We start from the raw sequence: 21,206 nt of genomic DNA on the forward strand, positions 1-21,206 counted from the left end.
GGGCCTGGATGCTGCCGGAAGCGCGCATAGCTCTGAGGACGCGATTTTCATGTTTGTGCATTATTTGTAAGAAAGTGTGTGCTTAATGATGTTTTTCCTGTCATTCATTTACTAACGGATGTAAGCAAAAAGGACCTGGGATTTAGTTTATCTCATTCAGCATTGCTGAGTACATGTTTTATAATGTTTGATGCTACCAACCAATAGTTCCTTTTTATGATATTTGGCAGGCCTGTAGGCTCATCATGTACAGCTCAAATGTGTTTGCTTCATAAAACAGATAGTCAATGCAATCTGAAATTACATTTGGTATACACATGTTTGGATTTGAGTAATCATTAGCTTTGTCCCTATTGGAAGTGTTGCCTGTACATAGTGGCACTGTAATCTTCTCAGAATGATGTCTATTTATATAATGTGTGTCTCCTTAATCCCGCTGTAGGAGATGGAGATTGCGTAATAGTCAAACATGTGCAGCGCACAAAAAAAAAAAAAAAAAAAAAAGGAAGTGAGGAGCCATGGGATCACATTGCCACCTGCTGCTCAGGCTCTATAATGCACACTACAGCACAATACAGTCATGATTTTTGACTCCGGCAGCTGAATTAACTGTCACACAGTACTTCCAAATTAGCAGCCACTCTTTCACTCCAGCGCAATCCTGAAAAGTGACTGTTGAGAGACTCGGAGAGACTGTTGACCAATACCGTGTGTTGTTAGAAATTAGAAATTATAACATGCCTGTCAGCAATTGGCCTTTGGCTCTGTATGATTACAACAATTCACATCTCTCACGGTAGTCTCTGTATTAGCTTGAATACATGCACCTGCACCTGCACCTGAATTCATTTTGTAAGTGGCCTAAAGTTGGCCTGTTGAATAATGACTGGGCTTGTGCTGATGTTGGCAAACACGACTGCTGCTTTTAGGTCCGCTGGTGTAATGGCGCAGAGGATCATGGGAAGCGCAGGGTATGTCTGACAGGCTCTCGCCGGGTCCTAATGGATTGCAGATGGGACAGAAGAACTCCCGGGTCAGTGCGTTGTTGGAAAAAGGCTGCGGCTCATCAGCAGCCTGTAATAAATCCATCAGACATGAGGAGGTGATGCGTCCCTCCCGACACCTGGAGCAGAGACAGTGCCAGCTTCTCTACAGGCAGTCCCCTCATACGCCCGGCACCACTGACCTCCTGTGGCCAACACTCACAGGTTGGTGTGTTCCTCACATATATATTTACTGTATCCTCTTTGGGGGGGGGGGGGGGGGGGGGTTGTTTTTTGGTAATGAAATGAACTCGAAATATTAGTTTCATGTTTTGCGCAAAATATGCAATATACGTTATATATAAGTACAGCAGGAACATGCTTAGCGATTTAAAAATGAAATAAAACTAAAATCTAAACAGCATACTTTAGGACAAGCTAAGAAAGAAATAGTCTAGTCAAAGTGGTGGTTTATTAGTTTTTTAGCATCAATTTGTGGTCTGCTTGCATGAAGCATAATATGTAATGATTATCCTGTAATGCAGTATACAATCAAAATAACGAGAAAGAAAGCTGGATGAAGTCACTTGAGACTTCAAGTTTTAAAAGTAAATGTGATTTGAAATCACACATTTAATTGAAAATATGAGTGCAAATTGACACAAACGTGCTCATCTAAGATTGTACTTATGACTCTGAGATCAAAATGTAGGAGTTGAAGATAAAAGCAAAGCACTGGACATTGATGAGAACATGGCATTACATGGAAAACGCAGGGTGTGGTGAAAGTATAGTGTATGAACATATAGACAGACTTGTCCCAAACAGGAATGCATTGAAATATGTTACATATCCAGCTACTTATATCATAATGTATGTACACAATATGTTTACTGTTTGTACACAGGTATGTTTATATCTTTAATTTTGTACACACAGTATAATAAACCAAACATTTCAGAAGTAAAAAGGCAAGGGAAAGAGAAAATCTAAATGCAAATTGCATCCATGCATAGATGTAAGCAGCACTACAGAATTAGTAATTTACATAAGGTTAGTGTAAATACCTTACTGACTATAGTGGCAGATAGGTAGCAAATGAAGCCGATTCTTGATAAATATAAAAAGGTATTGTTCTTTTGTGTAGCAACTTGTTCCTGTTGCCAGCAAATAATACCAACTGTAAAAACAGGTTTGACTGCATGGTTAGTGTCACCACATGAAACGTCCTGAACACATATACAATTCTGTTGTACCATATTTCCACTGTCTTCATATGGACATACTTAAGTCAAATAATATATATTATCTCTACAGTTAACAGTTTACAGTGCCTTTTCATCATATATACTGTATATTTTTGCTTCCAGTAAAATGAGCTAATTAAGAAGCATTGTTAACTAGGTTAAATGTGACCATTGAGTATGGATCAATAACATTGCATTTTACGGTGTCAATAAATCCCATCAGTGACAAGGGTGAAAAAAATTCAATTTTTCCATGTCCCTTTGAACTGCTTTCAAAAGCTGTATGAGGAAAAAAGGGTGAAAAAATTGATTTTGTTCACAGTTAGACCGAATATTCTGTTGCATCGTTTTGTACACTGTTTGGTATAATTGTATAATTATAAATATTTTGTGAAAGCTGCAAGCAGCTGAACAAATACTGTCTTGTGGTTTTCTTAAACTATACCTCTATTTTCTCTAACGCCATTCTACCTTGCCTTTTGGCTTGATATTACATTTTTCTGTCTACACAGAATATCTGTCTCAATGACTGCTAAATGTTGTAGGAAACACTAAAAAGTAGCACATATTTAAATTCATCTGAGGCCCTAGTTGCTTCCACAAACTTTCAAAGGTATTTAATTGTTTAATCTATTTGTTAATCTATACATATCATAGAGAATAAACAGACAAGAACCTCAAACTTTCTACTTGAGACACTCGAACATTGATCTAAATCCACCAAACTAGCAAAATCTGAACATTTAGGGGAAACTGAGGTTAAGCACCATACTCAAGAGTACAACAGTTGTATCTAGCCTGAGAGTCAAACCAGCAACCAAGATCCTTACCACTATGCCACGCTACTGCTCAATATCAGCACTTTCAAAATGACTAAGGAAGAACAAGCTTCTACTTCCCTATCAGTACCAGTTTCAGGTTCTGCTAGTTCTTTGTTCTCATGAAAAGCTGAGAAAGTTCATTTTATTTCAGTAGGTTCCATTATGGATAGAGTGTTGCTTTTATCTGCCTTTGCTTTTTGGCATCTGATCTGGTTGAGTGAAACTATTCCATCCTCAAAAACACTGTGCTCTCAGGTAAGTCAAACTTACTCTGTTGAACTGAACCTGCTTCCTTAGTGTGGGATTATTCATTTCTACTCCACCGTCAGAAATTTCAATCTGGATTTCCTTTTTCAGATAGTTAACTCTGAAATGTATGATTTATAGCAATGTCAAATCAATACACAGTCCAGGAAAATACAAACAAAAATACATCTAACTGCTTACACTGCCACAAAGCATTACAGTGAAACAGCCAAAATGGAGCTCACATTCTATTTATTTTCTTCCTCTATTCAGCTTGGGCGTCTCTGCCCATCAAAGTAAATGCAAGTGTGTACCTAAATTATCATTTCAAGAGTTGTACATGCACACATTAGAATTCAGAAAAAATATATAACCTCATTGTTTTTTCTTTTTTTTATCAGATTGATGAAGGCTATGACTGCAGTGGTCACAACTTCCAAAACATTCCGGATGAACTCCCCAGTTCAACTCAGATTTTAGATTTCAGTTTCAACTACCTGCCTTCCATTTACAACACCACTTTTGGCAGGTTCAAGAGTCTTGTCTCCTTGGATCTGACCAGGTGCATAATCAGACACCACACTGAGGATCGGCTGCATGGGAGACAGTATTTATTAAAAACAGAGTTGCAGAAACTGCATCACATTACGTTACATACTTGTCATTTAGCAGATGATCTTATCAAGAGTGACTTACAAAGTGCATCTAATAAAGTGGCAAATATGTAGTACATATTTAAAAATTTGCAATATGTCGAAAAAATATTCTGTAGAATATTCCGGAATCTGGTGTGTGTGTATGTGTGGATAGGTGAATTGTGCAAAGATATAGAGACAGACAGATGGACAGACTGATAGATATGTAATGGTAAGGTATCATCCACCCATTTTGGCATGTAATACCTTATATTCCTTATTGCCTTTCACAAACAGTGTCTTTCCCAATATTTCAGATGCAGAATTAACTGGATGTTTGAGGATGCCTTCCAAAGCCAAAATGACCTGGAGACACTTATTTTAAATGGGAACCAACTACTATTCCTGGCTTTCAGTGCTTTTGATGGCCCGCGGGCATTAAAATATCTCAGTTTGGCTCAGACCTCAGTCAGTAATCTGGAATTCATACCCAGCAGAAATCTAAACTTTTTGGAGACCCTAGAGTTTGGAGACAACAACATTTTTTCCTTACAGAATCTCAGAAGCGTCATAAGGCCAACGATGAAGAGTGTCAACTTGCAGATGAATGATATTCAGAATATAGCAGCTACAGACATGTCATATCTGAAGTACAACACTGGGATTGACCTTAGCTTTAAAGGCAATGGCATTGTCCACATTGAACCCGGTGCTTTTGATTCCTTTAAGCTCAACAGTCTGGACTTCAGTGGCTGCTATGACAAAGTGAACATCTCTGGCATCCTCACAGGACTAAGGGGACTGACAACAAACATCCTGAAACTAGGAGTATACGAGGGCACTAAAAAAGTATACACCACGACTAAGTCCCTCCAAGGTCTGTGCTATATTGATGTGAAGGAAGTGAGCCTCCAGTTACATCATTTCCCCGACCTTAACAATGCAACATTTAAGTGTTTCAACGGGGTTCAGAGACTTCACCTCACCAGGGCACACCTGTCCTACCTCCCCTCAAACATCACGAACATGGGATCCCTAACCCACATCTCCCTGGATGAAAACAGCTTTCAGGATGTGTGTCACATCAATGCTCACAATTTTCCATCTCTGTCACACCTGTCCATGAAGAGGAACAAAAACAAGCTTTGGTTCCAAGAGAGCTGCCTGAAGGGTCTCTCAAAGCTCGAGTTCCTGGATCTTAGCGAAAGCAACCTGCAGACAGGATCGCAATGTTGCAGCAAACAGCTGGAGGGTCTGGGCAATCTTCGCTACCTCAAACTCAGCCGCAACCCCCACATGCAGTGGGAGAGTCTTCCATTTGGGAGGACACCTCAGCTCAATCTCCTAGACTGCGCCCATTTATCGTTCTCTCACAGCTCAGACGAAGGGCCGTTCAGAAACTTGCTGCAGCTCCAGACCCTCAACCTCTCATGGTCGAAAGTCAACCTCAGCGACGTTGAATTGCTGCAGGGGCTGCCGAGCCTGCGCCACCTAACTTTGAGTGGTAACTACTTTCATCTGGGGGTCATTTCTGACACGGAGACATTTAAACATATACCGCTTCTGGAGACCTTGATCCTATCAGAGTGTGGCATCACAGCTATGAAAGACAATGTGTTCCAGGTCCTTACCAATCTTGTATATGTCGACCTCAGTGGTAACAAACTGGTCACTTTCAGAAGCGGCCCTTTCTATTCTCTAGAACACATTCAGCTGAACTTCGCTCGAAACGAAATTGAAATTGTTGATGGTGAAAGTTTCAAAGGCTTAGGGACTGGTAGTAAAATTGACCTGAGATATAACCCTTTGGCATGCAACTGTTCCAACATTCAGTTCATCCAGTGGGCACAGGAGAATGCTGATAAAATAATGCGACCCAAGGCGACCGTTTGCGGAGATTCCAAGAAAGAGATCTTGGATGTACAGTTGCGCTGTGGTATCCCAGCTGAAATAGTCATTTTAGGGACATTTGGAATTTTAATTTCCATTGCAATAAGTGTGATCCTTACAGTGAAGAAACTAAGAAGGAAGATTAGTACAACTGTATTACATTACCAGAGAGCTAAGCCATATGAAGAGTTGGAATAGCACTTAAATACTATGAGAAATACAACAGTATTACATTAACCAATTAATTGAGAGTTATATCCTTTATGATGACCAGCAGGTTCACTGAAAGCTTCTGTACTACTGAGTTTTTCCCATTTATTTTTCCAATTTGTTTCATCAACCTGTGAGCCTCTTCATGTTGTAAATACTATAACTTGGTAAATAATCTGTATGTTTTGTATAAACCAGACAATTTGGCTAACAGGACTAAAATGACAATTAATGTAACATTTGATTGTGTCTTGAACTGACAGCTTCATTAGATTGATGTTTTCCCACATGGTTAGGTCTAGTAATCTATTGCGAGCAGCATTATAGGCTCATATGCAAAAATGAATGACAAAATCATTAGACAATCTGTTATCCATTCCCATACTTGAATCTCACACAATACATTGCTCTCTTTTGGGGATGTCTGGTGTTCCCAGAGCAGAAAACTAGGAAGCCAAGTATGTTGATTTAAAGAATTAACATTGTTCGTTCTCATATTCTCAGTATTCCATCCGAATTCATGTTTTTTTCCTTGGGGGAAAAATACTAATCGAATTATGATGGTAAATCACTGTTAGCCACCTAGCTAGCTTGCTAGCTTTGTCCAAGGCAGAGAAAGACTGCACTTTAACATTACTCAGAAGGATGGGTCACTTACAGGGGCAAAATGAAATGAAGGTGGTATAGGGTGACAATAACCTTTTTTGTGGTTTGACTACAAAGTGACTGACTGACAGCAAAAAAAAAAAAAATAGTCTTAGTGTTTGTTGATAAACTCGTTTGCTTAAAATCATTATTTCTCATATGTTTCTGAGAGAAACTTTTATAGTGTGCCAGTGTGTCATTCTTAACTCCCACCCTGGATATTCCCAAGAAGGCTGAGGATACAGCGAGTACATGACCAAACTTGCAGCATGATGTACAGATTGGAAGAAACTTTCATTAAAAGTAATGTTTGCAAACTGAGGTAGGGTGATTAGGACTTTTGTTTCTCTCCTATTTGAACCCAGGGAACAGAACTATGTGCAGTGGAGATTCAAGAAAAGCCTATTTTTTCTTGGTAAGGTTATTTAGACACCTGGTAAATACCGTATGTGGTCAGGATTGCCATAGTTAATTTCTTATGTGCAATTTATTCAGTTCATTTAATTGTAAGTAGATCTGTTCCTGAGGGATTTTTGGATTTTTGTTGAGATTATGTTGCATGTGTTTGAAAGGGTAAGACATTACTTTCAAGAACTCCACTAAGTAAATATTATGGGAGGTTGGTGAGTGAACGTGAAATCTAGTATTCATCCAAACTCCACATCCTGTGCTTTTAGCGCTTAAATGACTGGGCCTTTCTGGTCCACATTGGAACAACTTTAAAATACCTTCTGGCTTTTATATTGGAAAGCTGTGGGTTAATGAATGTATTTCAGGGGTAAAAGACAGTAATGGTAAGTAAATTGCATGTCAGATGTGTGCTTATACTGTAAATCAGAACAACTTCAGTACAGTAAAGGTAACAAATATTAAAATATTACTTTATGGCATTCATAATACAGCATGAATTCCAGATTTGAAATAATAAATAAAATATTAAACATGGTTGAAGCATGTGCTTTAATATGGAGGTGACAAATTCAACATTGTTTTGTGCTCCTATATGGTACAGTATATCTAATGAGGGTGACACTGATAGTGACAGACCCTGACCTGAATTCAACGCAAGGAAGGCACTTAAAACATAAAGATTATTACTACTCACAATTTTAATTTGCAGTATTTAAAGTGCAAAGCACATCCCATGAAATGCCAGCACACAAAAATCTGTCAACCACTCAATCAATTACAAAAGACAAACAAATAGAATTTTGTCATGCTTTTTATTTTTAGTGTTATGCAACTTTAGAAGTATAAATATCTGTTTAATATACAACATCTATGACATCCATAGAGCTTTCCGTGGGCAAAATACAAAATGCAAACACTTCTTTATTGCACAGATCCTAAAAGACACACTTTAATCAGCGGGTTCATCTAATACTAGTTCACACAAAAAAAAAATGAAAACAAACAAATGGGGGGGAAAAAAACAAGCAAAACCGTATAGAACTTGACAGGTCATTTACACACAGAGAATTGAACTGGCTACCACATAGACTGACGGTCTTTTTTACAGCACAGCTGACTGGGAAGATGAGCCACAAGCTACATACACTATCACCATATACTTTCTGTGATGCAGCACATAGATTTGGCAAATTAATAATACAATATACAAAATATACATCCATGAAATATCTGTAAACAAACATTAAATGTGCTTTAAGGATTCAAACAGGTCGATATTCTGAAGAAAAGGCATGGGGACAAACAGGTGTTTGATCGCTCAAAGTCGTGTGATTTATTTTCACAAGTATTACTTTTAGCTTTTCATGATCTGGAACAGATATAATAGAAAGCAACTTATACACCATAAGACTACAGTATTTTTTTTCCCTCTTTTCAGCGATGTTATTTGTCTCCATATATTTCAATGAGGGGTAGAATCTAAGGTTAAGGTGCATTTCCCTCCCCCATCATATCAAAATATATGGTGTATTACCTTATGTGGAATACGTAGAATACCCAGTAAAACTGATTTTAATAATATCATTTAAAAATCCTTTAATCAGTGCCTGAGCATTATCTTTTACTTGCACAGTCCTAAAATATGCTATTTCTACAGATTTGTCCAATTATAGGTATACATATTTTTTTAATTTTCTACTACAAAGTCTAGGATTCAGAAGCTACAGTCAACACTACATGTATTGCAGTATGAAAAGCATTTACTTCTCTCATTTTCAAGCTCAGTTAAGGGGGGTTTACAAACGTACACAGGTTTGATGCCTCACTAAAGCCTTGTGCAGAAATCCCCCTTAAAAGACATTAAAGCAAATGGAGACAATGCCATCAGCTGTAAAAGATGGCCCGGATACATGTTGTTTTATCTATGCTTTAAAGAGATGAAAAAGACATGACCCAGAAGACACGGTATAGACTTCTTTTCCAGTTTGGTTAGTACAAAATTAGAGATTAAATTTTTGCATCCTGTCACAGTTGTTATGACAAAATATTCTACCACAGCTGATTTTGTAAGCATTTTGGAAACCATGGACATGAACACCCTGTGCATGTAAACGTTATATATTGAAATGTCCGACGGTGCAATTTTCATTTGGAATATCCAAAAGAAAATGTTTGCATTACACCATCTACATTACAACATAACTTAAACAGAAAATAAATCCATGTCTACAGTTCCTCTTTGACTTGAGTATATTTATCTTAAAGTATTATACGTAGAGCATGCATATCCTTCTCTCTAAACAATTCTACTATTTGTGTAAATAATATAAATTTGAACTGAGTGGATATTAGGATAAACAACATGTTTTTTCAGTTAATCATATCACATAATTAATTATTTGTTTTTGTAAGCATTGTATTTCATGTAATAAAACCACATGGCTAGAGTAAGACTCCCAGGTCATCTCCCTTATGTAATATCTGGTGGCTCTGTCTTGTCAGTTGCTACGGTAATGGGTGAACTTGCTTTATTTGAGCCCTTTCCCCTGTTGTTCTTGACCAAAAATGTGTTCTCCTACTGTGTGTATCTAAACAAATGCATGTTTCAATAAAAAAAACACCCTTGAAAATATATTTGACTGGTTAAAAAGACACCAATGAACCTTTCCCACAATATAGCTTACAGAACTTTTGAATCTGCAGTCCTTTCATGAGACCCTGACTCTGCTCACACTCTCACAATATACAAACACCAGGGGTTTGAAATGGAAAGTCTACATGAGCCACACCCACAATACAGGCATCACAACGTGGCATAATGCTCTCCTGGTGACCGATTGTTAACCTCCGACATACCTGTGTCCCAAAGCTACATCTGAGGAAAGGTGTCGTTTCCCTTTAAGCTGCGGCTGCGGCATGTGTATTAGTTTTGCATTTACTTCAAGTAAAAAAGAAAAAAAAAACATAGCATGTCACAAAGTGTTAAAAAGACCGAGCTTGAGAGATATGATACTTGTCTTGTCCTATGCCTTTTTGAACATGTGCAGACATTACACTAGCTTACTGTATTTGAGAAGACAGAATTGCCAAGCAGAGGAAAAATGACTCATAACTAGTTACAGATTCTGGAGAATACAAACATATGACCTAACAAAATATATACATATAAAACAAACAATACTCACAATTAAGCCCATAAATCCCCTTTTTTACAGTTAGTTTGATCATATTTACAGTATTTTGCATAAAAATGAATTATTTTTAGAAATGTAAAGAGATGCATGTGAAAGGAATGTGAATTTCTCCAAAACCTGCTAAAAACAGCAAGTATAATTCCCACAAAGTGTAAGGCCCCTTCCACTAGATATGACTTAATGAAAATCCAGAACCGTAAGATGATTCTATATTAAATAGTTCTAGGTGAGAAGCACAGTACTCAGTGCATTCCATCTGTGCACCACTACCCAAAACAAAAGCACACACTCCCTCTCTAATCAAAAAACAACAACAACACTAACAGTACTAATAATAAAAAAAAACATTTTGGTGACATTCATTTTCAGTTATTTGCATGAGGAGTCCTTGGCGCATGATCAGCACTGAAAAGTGTTCTCTTGAAATGGCTGATTTGACAAACGTGCTAAGTGCGCGCTCTGATTTACATGCTAGACTACCAGTTTCAGCGAGAGTGAAATGTATTCATTTGCTTATGCCTACGCGTACATAACCACTCTGAGACTGCAGATGAATAACCTTTTCTACATTTGAAGGTGGTCCTAGTTTGGTACTGAGTGCAATTCCAAACAACCTCAAATTGGCACATCGCTATTTAACCCTTAAAAAGGCCTCTCCAAAACGCCACTACTGCACTATGATTGCACAAACTTCGGCTGTCAATAAAAATATACCTCTTCGCCCCAAAATGCAAATTTTGACACTTTTTTCACTTTTTTTTCTCCACAGTAGAGCACATCTGAAAGGAAAACCATACGAAACAATCATAAATAAAACATTTTGGTGAATGATTCAAATCAGCAGCAAATCACGATGTCTACATTCAGTCTTAAATTCGATAGTTCTCTTTTTCAACAGATATTTATAAAGCAGTCTGCTTCGCCTCCTTCATCTGCTCTCACACGCGCAAACACACACGCACACGCATGCACACACACCTCTCTCTTGCTGTACAAACACTGTGGGTAACAGCTTCACCGGTTCTCAAAAATAGAAGGCATGGGAAAACATATTTCAACTCAAAAATGATACTGCGCACCAAACAAAACAAACAAACAAAAAAAAATGCTCGCCTCGCTTCCTTTTAAACACTGCACAGTGCGATCCAAGTGGCAGCTACTGCTTGGGTACCTCTTACGATTTTTTGTGTGTGGAGCCCCGTGCCGATTCCTTGGCTTGCTTGTTCCGGACAGAGTCCTTATCCGAAGCCACACTTTCGTTTAGCGAGGCCGTTTTCAATGTGTCTTTGCGAGAATTTTTCATTGTGGACACCTGCTCTGGGACATGTTCTTTCCTCTTCTTTTCACCTTGCTCTTTTCTGCTGGTGGAAGTCTGCTTTTCAGTGCTCCCGCTCCTCGTTTCTCCTGTGCCCTGTTTCAGCTCGGCTTTGACAGCGGCAGCGCCGCCCATGACGTCACCCGTTTGCCTCAGAGAGTCTGCCCCTCGAGCCTCCGGCGGCTGTCTCACGTGGCTCTCCTTTGCTGCGCGCGAGCCCCCCTCATCTGCTGTGCTGATATTAGACTTGGCTGAAAGTGCTTCGCTGTGCTTGTGTGCTTCTCTTCTTTTCTCTGCTGGTACAGGTAGCGGTGGCGGCAGAGCACCACTGGGAGGCGCTGTCTGACTGCTGCTGGGTTTCAGCAGCTCTTTCTGAGCCTCCAGCCTGCTCGCGGTGAGTGATGTTTGCTCTTTTTGTTTCACACTGTGGCATTCCTTAACAGTTGGTTGCTCTTGATTTTCCCTGCCACCTTTCCCAGAGTCCTCCACTGCTTTACAACCTGATAGTGAAACAGAAGATGTTTCCACTTTTGGTTTACCTTTTGCGGTTATTTGGGGGTTCACAGGGGCTTGCTTTCCAAAAAGCACACCAGGCTGTTTTACTGTCTGTACTGGACACGAGATCTCTTTAATGCTGGACTGTGACTGTTTTACTGTCTGCACAGAATCTAAGGGCTCCTTTACACCAGATTGTGACTGCCTCACTGTCTGTATGGGACTCGAGGCATCCTTACTACTAGACTGTGACTGCTTCACTGTCTGTATGGGACTCGCAGAGTCCTTAATGTTAGACTGTGACTGCTTCACCGTCTGTATGAGACTTGCAGAATCCTTAATACTAGACTGTGACTGCTTCACTGTCTGTAAGGGACTCGAGGCATCCTTAATACTAGACTGTGACTGCTTCACTGTCTGTATCGGACTTGGAGAGTACTTAATGTTAGACTGCGACTGCTTCACTGTCTGTATGGGACTTGAGTCGTCCTTAATACTAGACTGTGACTGCTTCACTGTCTGTAAGGGACTCGCAGAGTCCTTAATACTAGACTGTGACTGCTTCACTGTCTGTAAGGGACTTGAGGCATCCTTAATACTAGACTGTGACTGCTTCACTGTCTGTAAGGGACTCGAGGCATCCTTAATACTAGACTGTGACTGCTTCACTGTCTGTATCGGACTTGGAGAGTACTTAATGTTAGACTGCGGCTGCTTCACTGTCTGTATGGGACTTGAGTCGTCCTTAATACTAGACTGTGACTGCTTCACTGTCTGTATGGGACTCGCAGAGTCCTTAATACTAGACTGCGACTGCTTCACTGTCTGTACGGGACTTGAGGAATCCTTAATACTAGACTGTGACTGCTTCACTGTCTGTATGGGACTTGGAGAGTCCTTAATGTTAGACTGTGACTGCTTCACTGTCTGTATGGGACTTGGAGAGTCCTTAATGTTAGACTGTGACTGTTTTATTGTCTGCACATAATTTGAGGACTCCTTAGTGCCAGACTGTGACTGTTTTACGGTTTGTACGGAACTTGATGATTCTGAGCTTGACTGTGACTGTTTTACTGTTTGTATGGTACCTGAAGAATCCTTCACCTTTGTGTCTGCCAGTTTTTTTAGGTTTTGGCTTTCATTATCAGGCATACCCGATTTGTTAGTAGATTGCTTAGCCTGAGCCTTTTCCACAGATGTGTTTTTCAGTGGCTCCTGATCAGTATTTCCAGCCTTGGCACTGCTGCCCTTCACCTTTGGTGACATGAGATTAGCATTCTGTACTGATGTGCTACTAGTCACTGCATGACTACCAGGCTTATGATCATATCTTAGTGCACTGTCTGTCTTAACTGTTGCAGAACTGCAGGTCTCCTTGGCTTTACCCCCTTTCGTATCCTCTTTTGTACATGCCTCTCTGGCTTCAACCACTTTGTCTCCAGAACCCTTGGAGAGTTTGAGTTCCTTTCCGCCAGCCATGCTGACAGGACTGCTGCTCTCTTTAGTAACGGACACGTTTGTCTGGAGCTTCTCTGTGCTTTGAGATTTGACGGTGCAGTGCTGATCCTGTGGAAGCTGACTACAAGTTTTGTTTCCATCTCCAGAGCCAACAGCAGAAAGTGGCGGCAGCCGTTGTGTTGCGTTTAGCTTAGCACTGCAGCTTGCCGTTTTTTGTTTGAGCTGGTCAGACGTTTGCTCCGGAGCGAGCCCTTGGACCACGCCTCTGTCTCCCTGTGATGCAGTAGAAACGGGAGAGCTCGTTGCCGAGGCTGGCTTTTCTCTTTCAGTGCACTGTGGCTGGCTAAGCCTTGACTGCGAGTCCATACTTTGTTTGACTGGTTCTGACTTCTTTGGAGCCACAGTTTGACTTTCCAAGAGATTATCGGGAACTGCTTTCTGGACAGACAGCGTCCCATTGGGATCTCCTGGCAGGGAGGTCTTGGGTGTGGAGGGTTGATTTGCGAGCTCAGGGCTGCCCTCAGGTTTAGAAGGGAGCATTTCCTTGGGCTGCTCCAACTCATCCTCCTGGTCCTCATTGCTGGCCTCTCTTATTGATGGAGTTCTGCCACAAGAAGAATGTACACTTGGACGAGAAGCTCTCAAATCATGGACCATGGCTGGGCTAGCTTTCATACTGGACCTGATCTCAGGTTTTCCACTTGGGTCTGCGACATCTGACTTGGCTGCCCCCCTTGTTACTTCACAAGAGTGCTCAGTTCTAAAGAGGGGTTTGTCACTATTGCTACTGCATTGATTGACTGTATGTGTGTTACTCTCTTTAGCTATGGTGGACTCCTCTTTAATGGGATTTTTGCAGCTCAGTGACACAGAGGGTCCATGACCTACAGCTCCTACAGGACCGCTCTTCTGCTGCGGCTGTTTTTCACAGCCGTTTTGACGCCCGGGAGCTCCTAAGACCTGGTCCGACTGGTTGTCCACCATCTTGGACAGACAGGTGTCGGTTTTGGAGGCCCTCGGGCCAGAGAGCATGGCGATGTCCAGGGTGCCTTCCAGCGGTTTTAAGGAGGAGACCAGTCGCCCTTCCAGTTTGTACTCAGAGGAGGTCTTCCTGATGGGTCCCTCGGTGGAGGAGATCATCTGAAGCTTCTCCACGGCGCTCTCCCCCCTGCCGCTGAGCAGCTTGGGGGCCAGTGCTTCTGTGCTGATGACAGGCGCAGCGTGGACCCCGCCCATCGCTCCTTTGACATGGTCCATGACCAAGGGTGAGTCCAGCTGCAGGCTTTTGGACCTTGTCGCGGTGAGGTGGAGCCCCTCGTGAATGGTGGGGGAGATCCTACACAAGCAGTCCTCCCTCTCTTCAAAAGACTGCCTCTTCCTAGCAAACTCCACGTTGGAGGCTTTGAAGTCCAGCCTCTCGGGTTTGCCACCCTCTTTCGTCTGTCTGGACAGCGGTCTCTCTGCTTTCTGAGCGCTCCAGTCCTGTAGGCCCTGGCTGCAAGGCGTCCTGACTCCTTCGTTGAGAATGGACACAGAGTCGGGGCCCTTCCCCAGTGGCTCCATGATACCGTCACACACACGTGTGTTCAGCTTCTTATATAGTGCATCTTTCAGCGTGGAGCTGCCGGCTTTGCCATCCAGCGGGCCCGGTTCCGGGCTTCCGGGTTCCTGGAGGGCGTCCTGCTTTTGCAGGGATTCACGCCTCTCTGTCCAGTCCTGCTTCTTCATCACTACCTTGGCTTTCAGCTTCTCCTTGTCCAGCTCATCGATGGACTCCTGCCGGCCAATCTTGCGGGTGACCGGCCGCTTGAGGCAGCCCTGCTCGGCGGGCCGCACCCGGGTGACGGCGGGGGTCTCGCAGGTCGTCTCCTCCACACACTGCAGAACGTGGTCCTTGGCGACGGGCGCCCCCTGCGCCTCTTCCTGCGTCACCTCCAGGCTGTGCTTGCGGGTGCAGAGGTGCTTTTTGTCCCCGGGGTAGGAGGGGGAGAGCTTCTCTTCGGACTGGACCCTCTTGAGGAGGGGCGAGCGGGGCGGCTCGGCACTCTTGGGCCGTACCATGTGACGTACGATGGTGGGGGGCGAGTGCATCTTGGCAGGGAAGGCCTGGGTGGTTTTGGAGCTTCCCACAGAGTGGCTCAACAGAGGAGAGGGGGAGCGCTGGGGAGAGGTGGGCTGGGGGGTTGGGGAGGGGGTTCGAGCGAGCGGGGAGAGGGGGATGCTGCCAGCTGATTTACGCCGCCCCTGTCTCAGCCTTTGTCCCGGCAGCTTAGGACCCAGGCCGTGGAGGGTGCTGGGACGAATGTGGCCCGAGCCAGCAGGGGAGTTAGGGGCACTGGAGCTAGGGGAGCTGCTCTGGGAGGACGTCCCACCTACAATTAGAGCAGAAAAGGAATAAAGACAATCATATGTAAGCATTCTAACTATATCCATATTCTTATAATCTTTTTAAATACAACAGCACAACAAATTATATACACAAAGACATCATTTCAATCGAATTTAACATCTACGCTATGATAATCACAGTTTGTATAGAGCCCATTAGTTTGAATTTCATTTCAATGTTTTCATTTTGCCCGAAGGTAAATAGTTACAGTTGCTAGGGTTCCTGGTCTTTCCTTGGCTTACACTCTGTGTTGTAAATTACATTACATTCAATGTCTGTATAGTCAACTTCAGTGTCCAGCCTTTTTTTTCTTTTTTGTCAGCACCTCTTGAAAAGGTGACACTCTGTAGACTGAAACCACTGCATGCTTCCTTTGCATCAAGGTGATACGATCACTGTTTTCCTCATGATACTCAGAATTTAGAAACTAATTTGTGTACGGAAGCAGAAAAAATTTGTTTATAAATTTGAATTCCCACGAACTCTTAGATAGAAATGCGCACACAACCATCAGGGTACGCCATCTGGCACAGACAGCAGCACGGCCGGGCCCTCGAGACACCCTTTACCTGATTGGTTGAAGTCAGGGGTAGATCGAAAGGCGGCGGTGGGTGATCGGGGCGACAGGCTGTGAGTGGGGGACCCCGGGAGACTCTCCCCCGAGGACAGGGACCGGTTCAGGGAGGAGAAGCTCCTGCTGGTGTGGAGCAGGGGGGAGGGCTGCATGGCGAAGCGTCTGAACAGAGACCGCCGTCTAGGACAGCGGGGAGGGAACAGCGGTCATGCCGGTGCTACAGTGGTGCATGTAGCCATGACAGGCTCATCTCTGTGTGACTGCCAAGCACATGCTAGGCATACTACTCCATAACAATTATGGAACATGGAGTAGATGCATAACATGGTGGTTAGATCTATCCAGATGGTTAGATATGGCCCATAATGAGTTGAAGTTACTGTAACTTATATGAGGTGGAACTAATTCTCACATGGTACAGTGACAAAGAAAGCACATAATGTCATTATTTCCATTCAAGAATGTGAAAAATTTATAAATCTGTGATAAAATGTATGTATATTGTTTGACAAACACAAGTTAAAGTCAATTTTTTAACAACGGAGACACTTCTAACCTCTCCTGTGTCTTCTCCTTCTTGGGCTTCTTTGTCCGTCTCACCATTTTGCTCCTGTAGCTGTTTCTCCGGGCTGGACCCGTTTTAATGGAGGTGTTTTCAAACGGGGTGGTAGAGATGGCTACCTTGCTGCCACTCTGTATTAAAGAAGAGTAAGACAAACAGGGATGTTAACCAGCTGCTAGGCTAAACACATGAAGTGACCTTGCACTTGGACACAAGCATTGAGGTTAGTGAATGTCTGCAAAAAAGAATCTGGATTGCATCTACAAACTCTCTAGCCACTCCCTCCCCATATCCTGTAAAATTATTCTCTCTGTTCAATGAATGAGATTTGTTAATTAAAATTTTATGGTGGGATCTGACGTTACTTTGTCATTGCTTACCCTTCTTTGAAACAGAGGAGCGTTGGACCCTTTCTGTGTGTGTGTGTGTGTGTGTGTGTGTGTGTGTGTGTGTGTGATGACTGATAGGCTTCTCTCACCTTGAGCAGCAGCTCTACCACTTCAGTATGTACCAGCCCATGCACTGGTTCCCCGTTAACATGAGTGATGAGGTCACCAGCCTTCAACCCAGCCGTATAGGCAGGACCACCCTCCTCAACATTCTGAAACACAAATGGAGGACTGTGTCAATCACCACAGAGTCAACTGTAAATCAATTCTGTTGTGAAGGCAAGCTTCTAAAGAGTATATGCTTCTCCTCATTCCAAAGGACTACTTTCTAAATTAAGACGTCAGGTTTTTAATAATACAACTTAAGACCCCAGCATGCAGACTGGGCAAGCCACCTTACCCAGACCATGTGGTAGACGGTATAGACGTCGCTGTCGCAGGCATAGACCCTGATGGCTCGCAGGGTGAAGCCGAACTTCTTCCCAGAGCTGTGGATGATGATTGGCTGCCGCGGGCTGACTGCGCAGAGGGAGGAGTCCCGGCTAGGGGAGGAGTCTCTCGAGGAGGGGTCTGAGGACAACGAGTAGGGAGACATCGGGCTGCCCAGGGGGGACACCCCAAACACATCTGCAAGAGGAGTAGAGGAATGTGTGAATGCCACTGGAACTTCAATGAGAACTGGACTCAAGACAAACTTGCAGTGACCACCATTTCTCCTATTTGCAGAAATACAAAGAGAATTTTACTGGGATCGATATAATTTTCTCTTAATGCACTGAAAGGCTTCCTCAAGATGTTTGAGTGCACAATGTAATCCAACAGTCCCTTTCATATTAGTCTTGCTCCAAACCCTGGCATACAAATCATCCAGTATACCTGAATATGCACGCAGGTATAAATAACAAACCCAGACTATGTAAATCCGTGCACACAAAACTAATTATCTCCCACAAAGTCAGAGAGCCGAACAAATCTATTTTCATTTGGCCGTGAACACAACAGCTTGCCGCTGTCTGGTTCACCAGCAGCTAAAATTTATTCCATTCTCAGCTCATTTCCCCCCGCTGTGGCTGAGGCCAATGGGATTTCATCCTCGCAGGATGAAGGCGGACGCATGCCGCCTCATCCGCTCTTTCAGCGGTCTCCAGCAGAGGGCGACCCGCACAAGTACAGTCACCAGAGCGGATCCTCCTCAGGCGCCCAGCTGTGCCAACAGCCAAGTTCTGCCCCAAAGGGGCTCAACTGTGACAAATGATTTGCATGCTACTTTGTCCATCTCCTCCATCACCTGCCCTCTATCTCTCTCAGACTTTTCAGCATTTCAGTTTGAACCCAAATTAAGTAGCTCCTTCGCCCGCCACCCGTGGCTGAAAATGACACCTCACCACCCCTCTCGCTCACCTCCCGGGATCATGAGAGAGAGCGCGCTGGCGGACACCGACTTGGGCACTTTGCTGGTGACCTTCTGTTTGTCTGCGCCCTCGGACCGGGCGCCGGCCGCCTGGGCCCCCTGGGCCCCCTTGTCGCCGGACGCCTTGGAGGAGGTGTCGGGGCTCTCCACGCCTTCGCCTCTTGAATGCAGCTGGTCCAGATGCTCCGAGAAGCTGCCTGCTGACGGGAGGGGGGCAGAAAGGAGTGGCATGCCAAAAACAGAATTACACCAGGGGTCTCATTTGGCAATAAGCTAACGATCCCTTTTAACACTGTTTGTTACTGCCATCTTACAACTCCACTTAATGTGTCCTTTGTTACATGTTAAGCAAGCAGAGTTATTTTATTTGTACAATTAGCACACAGAGAAAGTATATGTCCCAGTGGATGTCTCCAGCAAGCTCAAGGAAATTCAAAGCTCTAACACCCTGGAGTGACTTCTTTCCTTACCTAGGGATATTGCACAGCTTAAATTTTACATATAATTAATTTATGAACCTGAATATTTACTGGAGCAATACTAAAGCAAGTGCTTTAGTAGGGTTTACAACAGCTCCCAATTTGGGATTTGAACTGGCAACTTGTTGTTCACCAGCCGTCTTAAAACTGATCTTGGTACGTTAAAAACTTGTTAAAACACGTTCTAGCGCACGGTGTATTCCTCGTGTCCCTCTCGTACCAGACAGCGTGGAGCCACTGAGGGTGCTGCCGGGTGTAGTGGCTTCGGGCTCGTCCTGAGGCGTCTCTCCTATGGTGAAGGCCACTTTGCTGGGGTCTGCTGCGGCCACGGCCCCGTCCACCTCCTCCGTCTCGGCGGAGATGGCGAACTTGGGGAGCAGCCCCGAGCGGCGGCTCACACTGCTGCTCTCCGCCTCCGACGAGTGGGACAGAGAAGGCCTGGCAGGGACATTACAGCGTCACACTCTCATTAATACCTTATACTTGTATTATTTGCTATTTATTTTATGCATAGTATCATGACGTGTTTTGGATCCTGTGATCTAATGGTTGATGTATGGTATTATACTCGACTTCACTTGTCTAGTTGCACAAGCTAAATTGTGGTAAGGCTTGAATGTTGTTATGGTCACACTCACAGGTCTGGGAGGGATGTTAGCCTGGGCTGGCACTGTTGCCCATTCAACTTGAATGGATACACTTCTGTTCTTTTGTGCTGGAAGTCACTCTTGATTAGAGCATCTGCTAAATGACTATAATATCATGTAATGTAATGTAAAGCACTGAGTCATGCCAGGTCATTGCACCCTATTGCAGTGTGTGGATCAGTGGCTGATCTGATTACGTTTTCCGTGAAACCATATATCAGTCTTTCAAAAGGTGAAAGCATGCAAGAAATTATGTCAGATGCTGTGCTTTAAGGACATTGACAACCCCATGCCTAGAGGGTTTGATTAACATTATACCAGGAATGATTTACATCCCAGCCATTCATTCAGAAGGTACGGTCGGATTAAGGCATGGAGGGTGGTGTGCTGAATGGAAACTCGTTTGTGTTTTTCTGAACTGTATTATGACCAATCCCAAAAGCTCAACTACTTCCTTAAAGGTATACGCATCGTCCTAACAGACAAATCCGACTCTGAATGCTGGAAAAGCAGCACTAAAGACAGTGCTGGGCACATAAGGCAAAAGACGAATGATTCAGAGGTGTGGCCTACATTTCAGTGAACTCGGGCGTCCAGCTAAGGGAGTCCACAGTCAGGGGGCTGCCGCTCTTTGTCTTCTCTTCCTGCTCCCCCTTCTCCTCCAGCTGCCCACGGGACAGGTCCAGACTGCTGTACACCTGGCATCCCCAAAAACAAAACCAATTTCAGAGACCGCAGACGTGTGACGACCTCCACCTGCACAGTACACTCTCCCTGGCAAGCCCAAAACCACACCACTGCCAGCGGCCAGCTGGGACATGCTGCAGCCTGACACCTGTGCAGAACCACCACTACCTATAACCACACCACCATCAATCACCATCAATTAAAACAGGGACTGGTGTCTCTTGCCATAGAGTGAGGATCAAGCAAGAGATTCTACATCTGGTAGTAAAAATCCACATGTACTTTCTTTCATTATTTGCTTTGTTTTCATTTATATCATAAATGTGTTTTTATGGAAGATTAAAGGGTGCCTGTGGTATTTGTCAACATTATCAAGGCTGACGTCACTGTAATTTTTTGTAAACATTTTTCAGGTATACATTACATGACCTGAATTTATTTGTAATTTCCCAGCTAGACAAAAATACAGAAATTGCTCTCTAATCTTCCTAAAAACAATCTTTGTTGCCACTTAATTC

The 21,206-nt window shown here is 43.3% G+C and overlaps 2 protein-coding genes across 11 annotated transcripts in view; one reads left to right on the plus strand and one right to left on the minus strand.

Moving 5' to 3' along the window:
• The first annotated feature begins 973 nt into the window (after positions 1-973).
• Positions 974-6,914, plus strand: cd180 (CD180 molecule). Its single transcript, XM_036528769.1, has 4 exons — positions 974-1,033; positions 3,699-3,859; positions 4,250-5,868; positions 6,907-6,914. The coding sequence occupies exons 1-4, from the start codon at positions 974-976 to the stop codon at positions 6,912-6,914; spliced, it is 1,848 nt and encodes a 615-aa protein (XP_036384662.1).
• Positions 6,915-7,901: 987 nt separating this feature from the next.
• The window catches only part of mast4 (microtubule associated serine/threonine kinase family member 4), a 145,556-nt gene continuing 132,251 nt past the window's right edge, over positions 7,902-21,206 (minus strand). For 7 of the 10 annotated variants that reach the window (XM_036530122.1, XM_036530120.1, XM_036530118.1 and 4 more), the window contains 8 exons: positions 20,575-20,699; positions 19,575-19,792; positions 18,866-19,075; positions 17,865-18,091; positions 17,554-17,676; positions 17,070-17,206; positions 16,509-16,693; positions 7,902-15,922 (listed from right to left, as the gene is read on the minus strand). In XM_036530122.1, coding sequence (XP_036386015.1) covers positions 11,457-15,922; positions 16,509-16,693; positions 17,070-17,206; positions 17,554-17,676; positions 17,865-18,091; positions 18,866-19,075; positions 19,575-19,792; positions 20,575-20,699 — 5,691 coding nt within the window. In that variant the 3' untranslated portion in view covers positions 7,902-11,456. The remainder of the gene's footprint in view (positions 15,923-16,508; positions 16,694-17,069; positions 17,207-17,553; positions 17,677-17,864; positions 18,092-18,865; positions 19,076-19,574; positions 19,793-20,574; positions 20,700-21,206) is intronic. The other 3 variants (XM_036530123.1, XM_036530119.1, XM_036530117.1) reach the window with 1 other exon arrangement.

Source organism: Megalops cyprinoides, chromosome 5, assembly GCF_013368585.1.
Source record: "Megalops cyprinoides isolate fMegCyp1 chromosome 5, fMegCyp1.pri, whole genome shotgun sequence".
NCBI classification, from domain to species: domain Eukaryota; kingdom Metazoa; phylum Chordata; class Actinopteri; order Elopiformes; family Megalopidae; genus Megalops; species Megalops cyprinoides.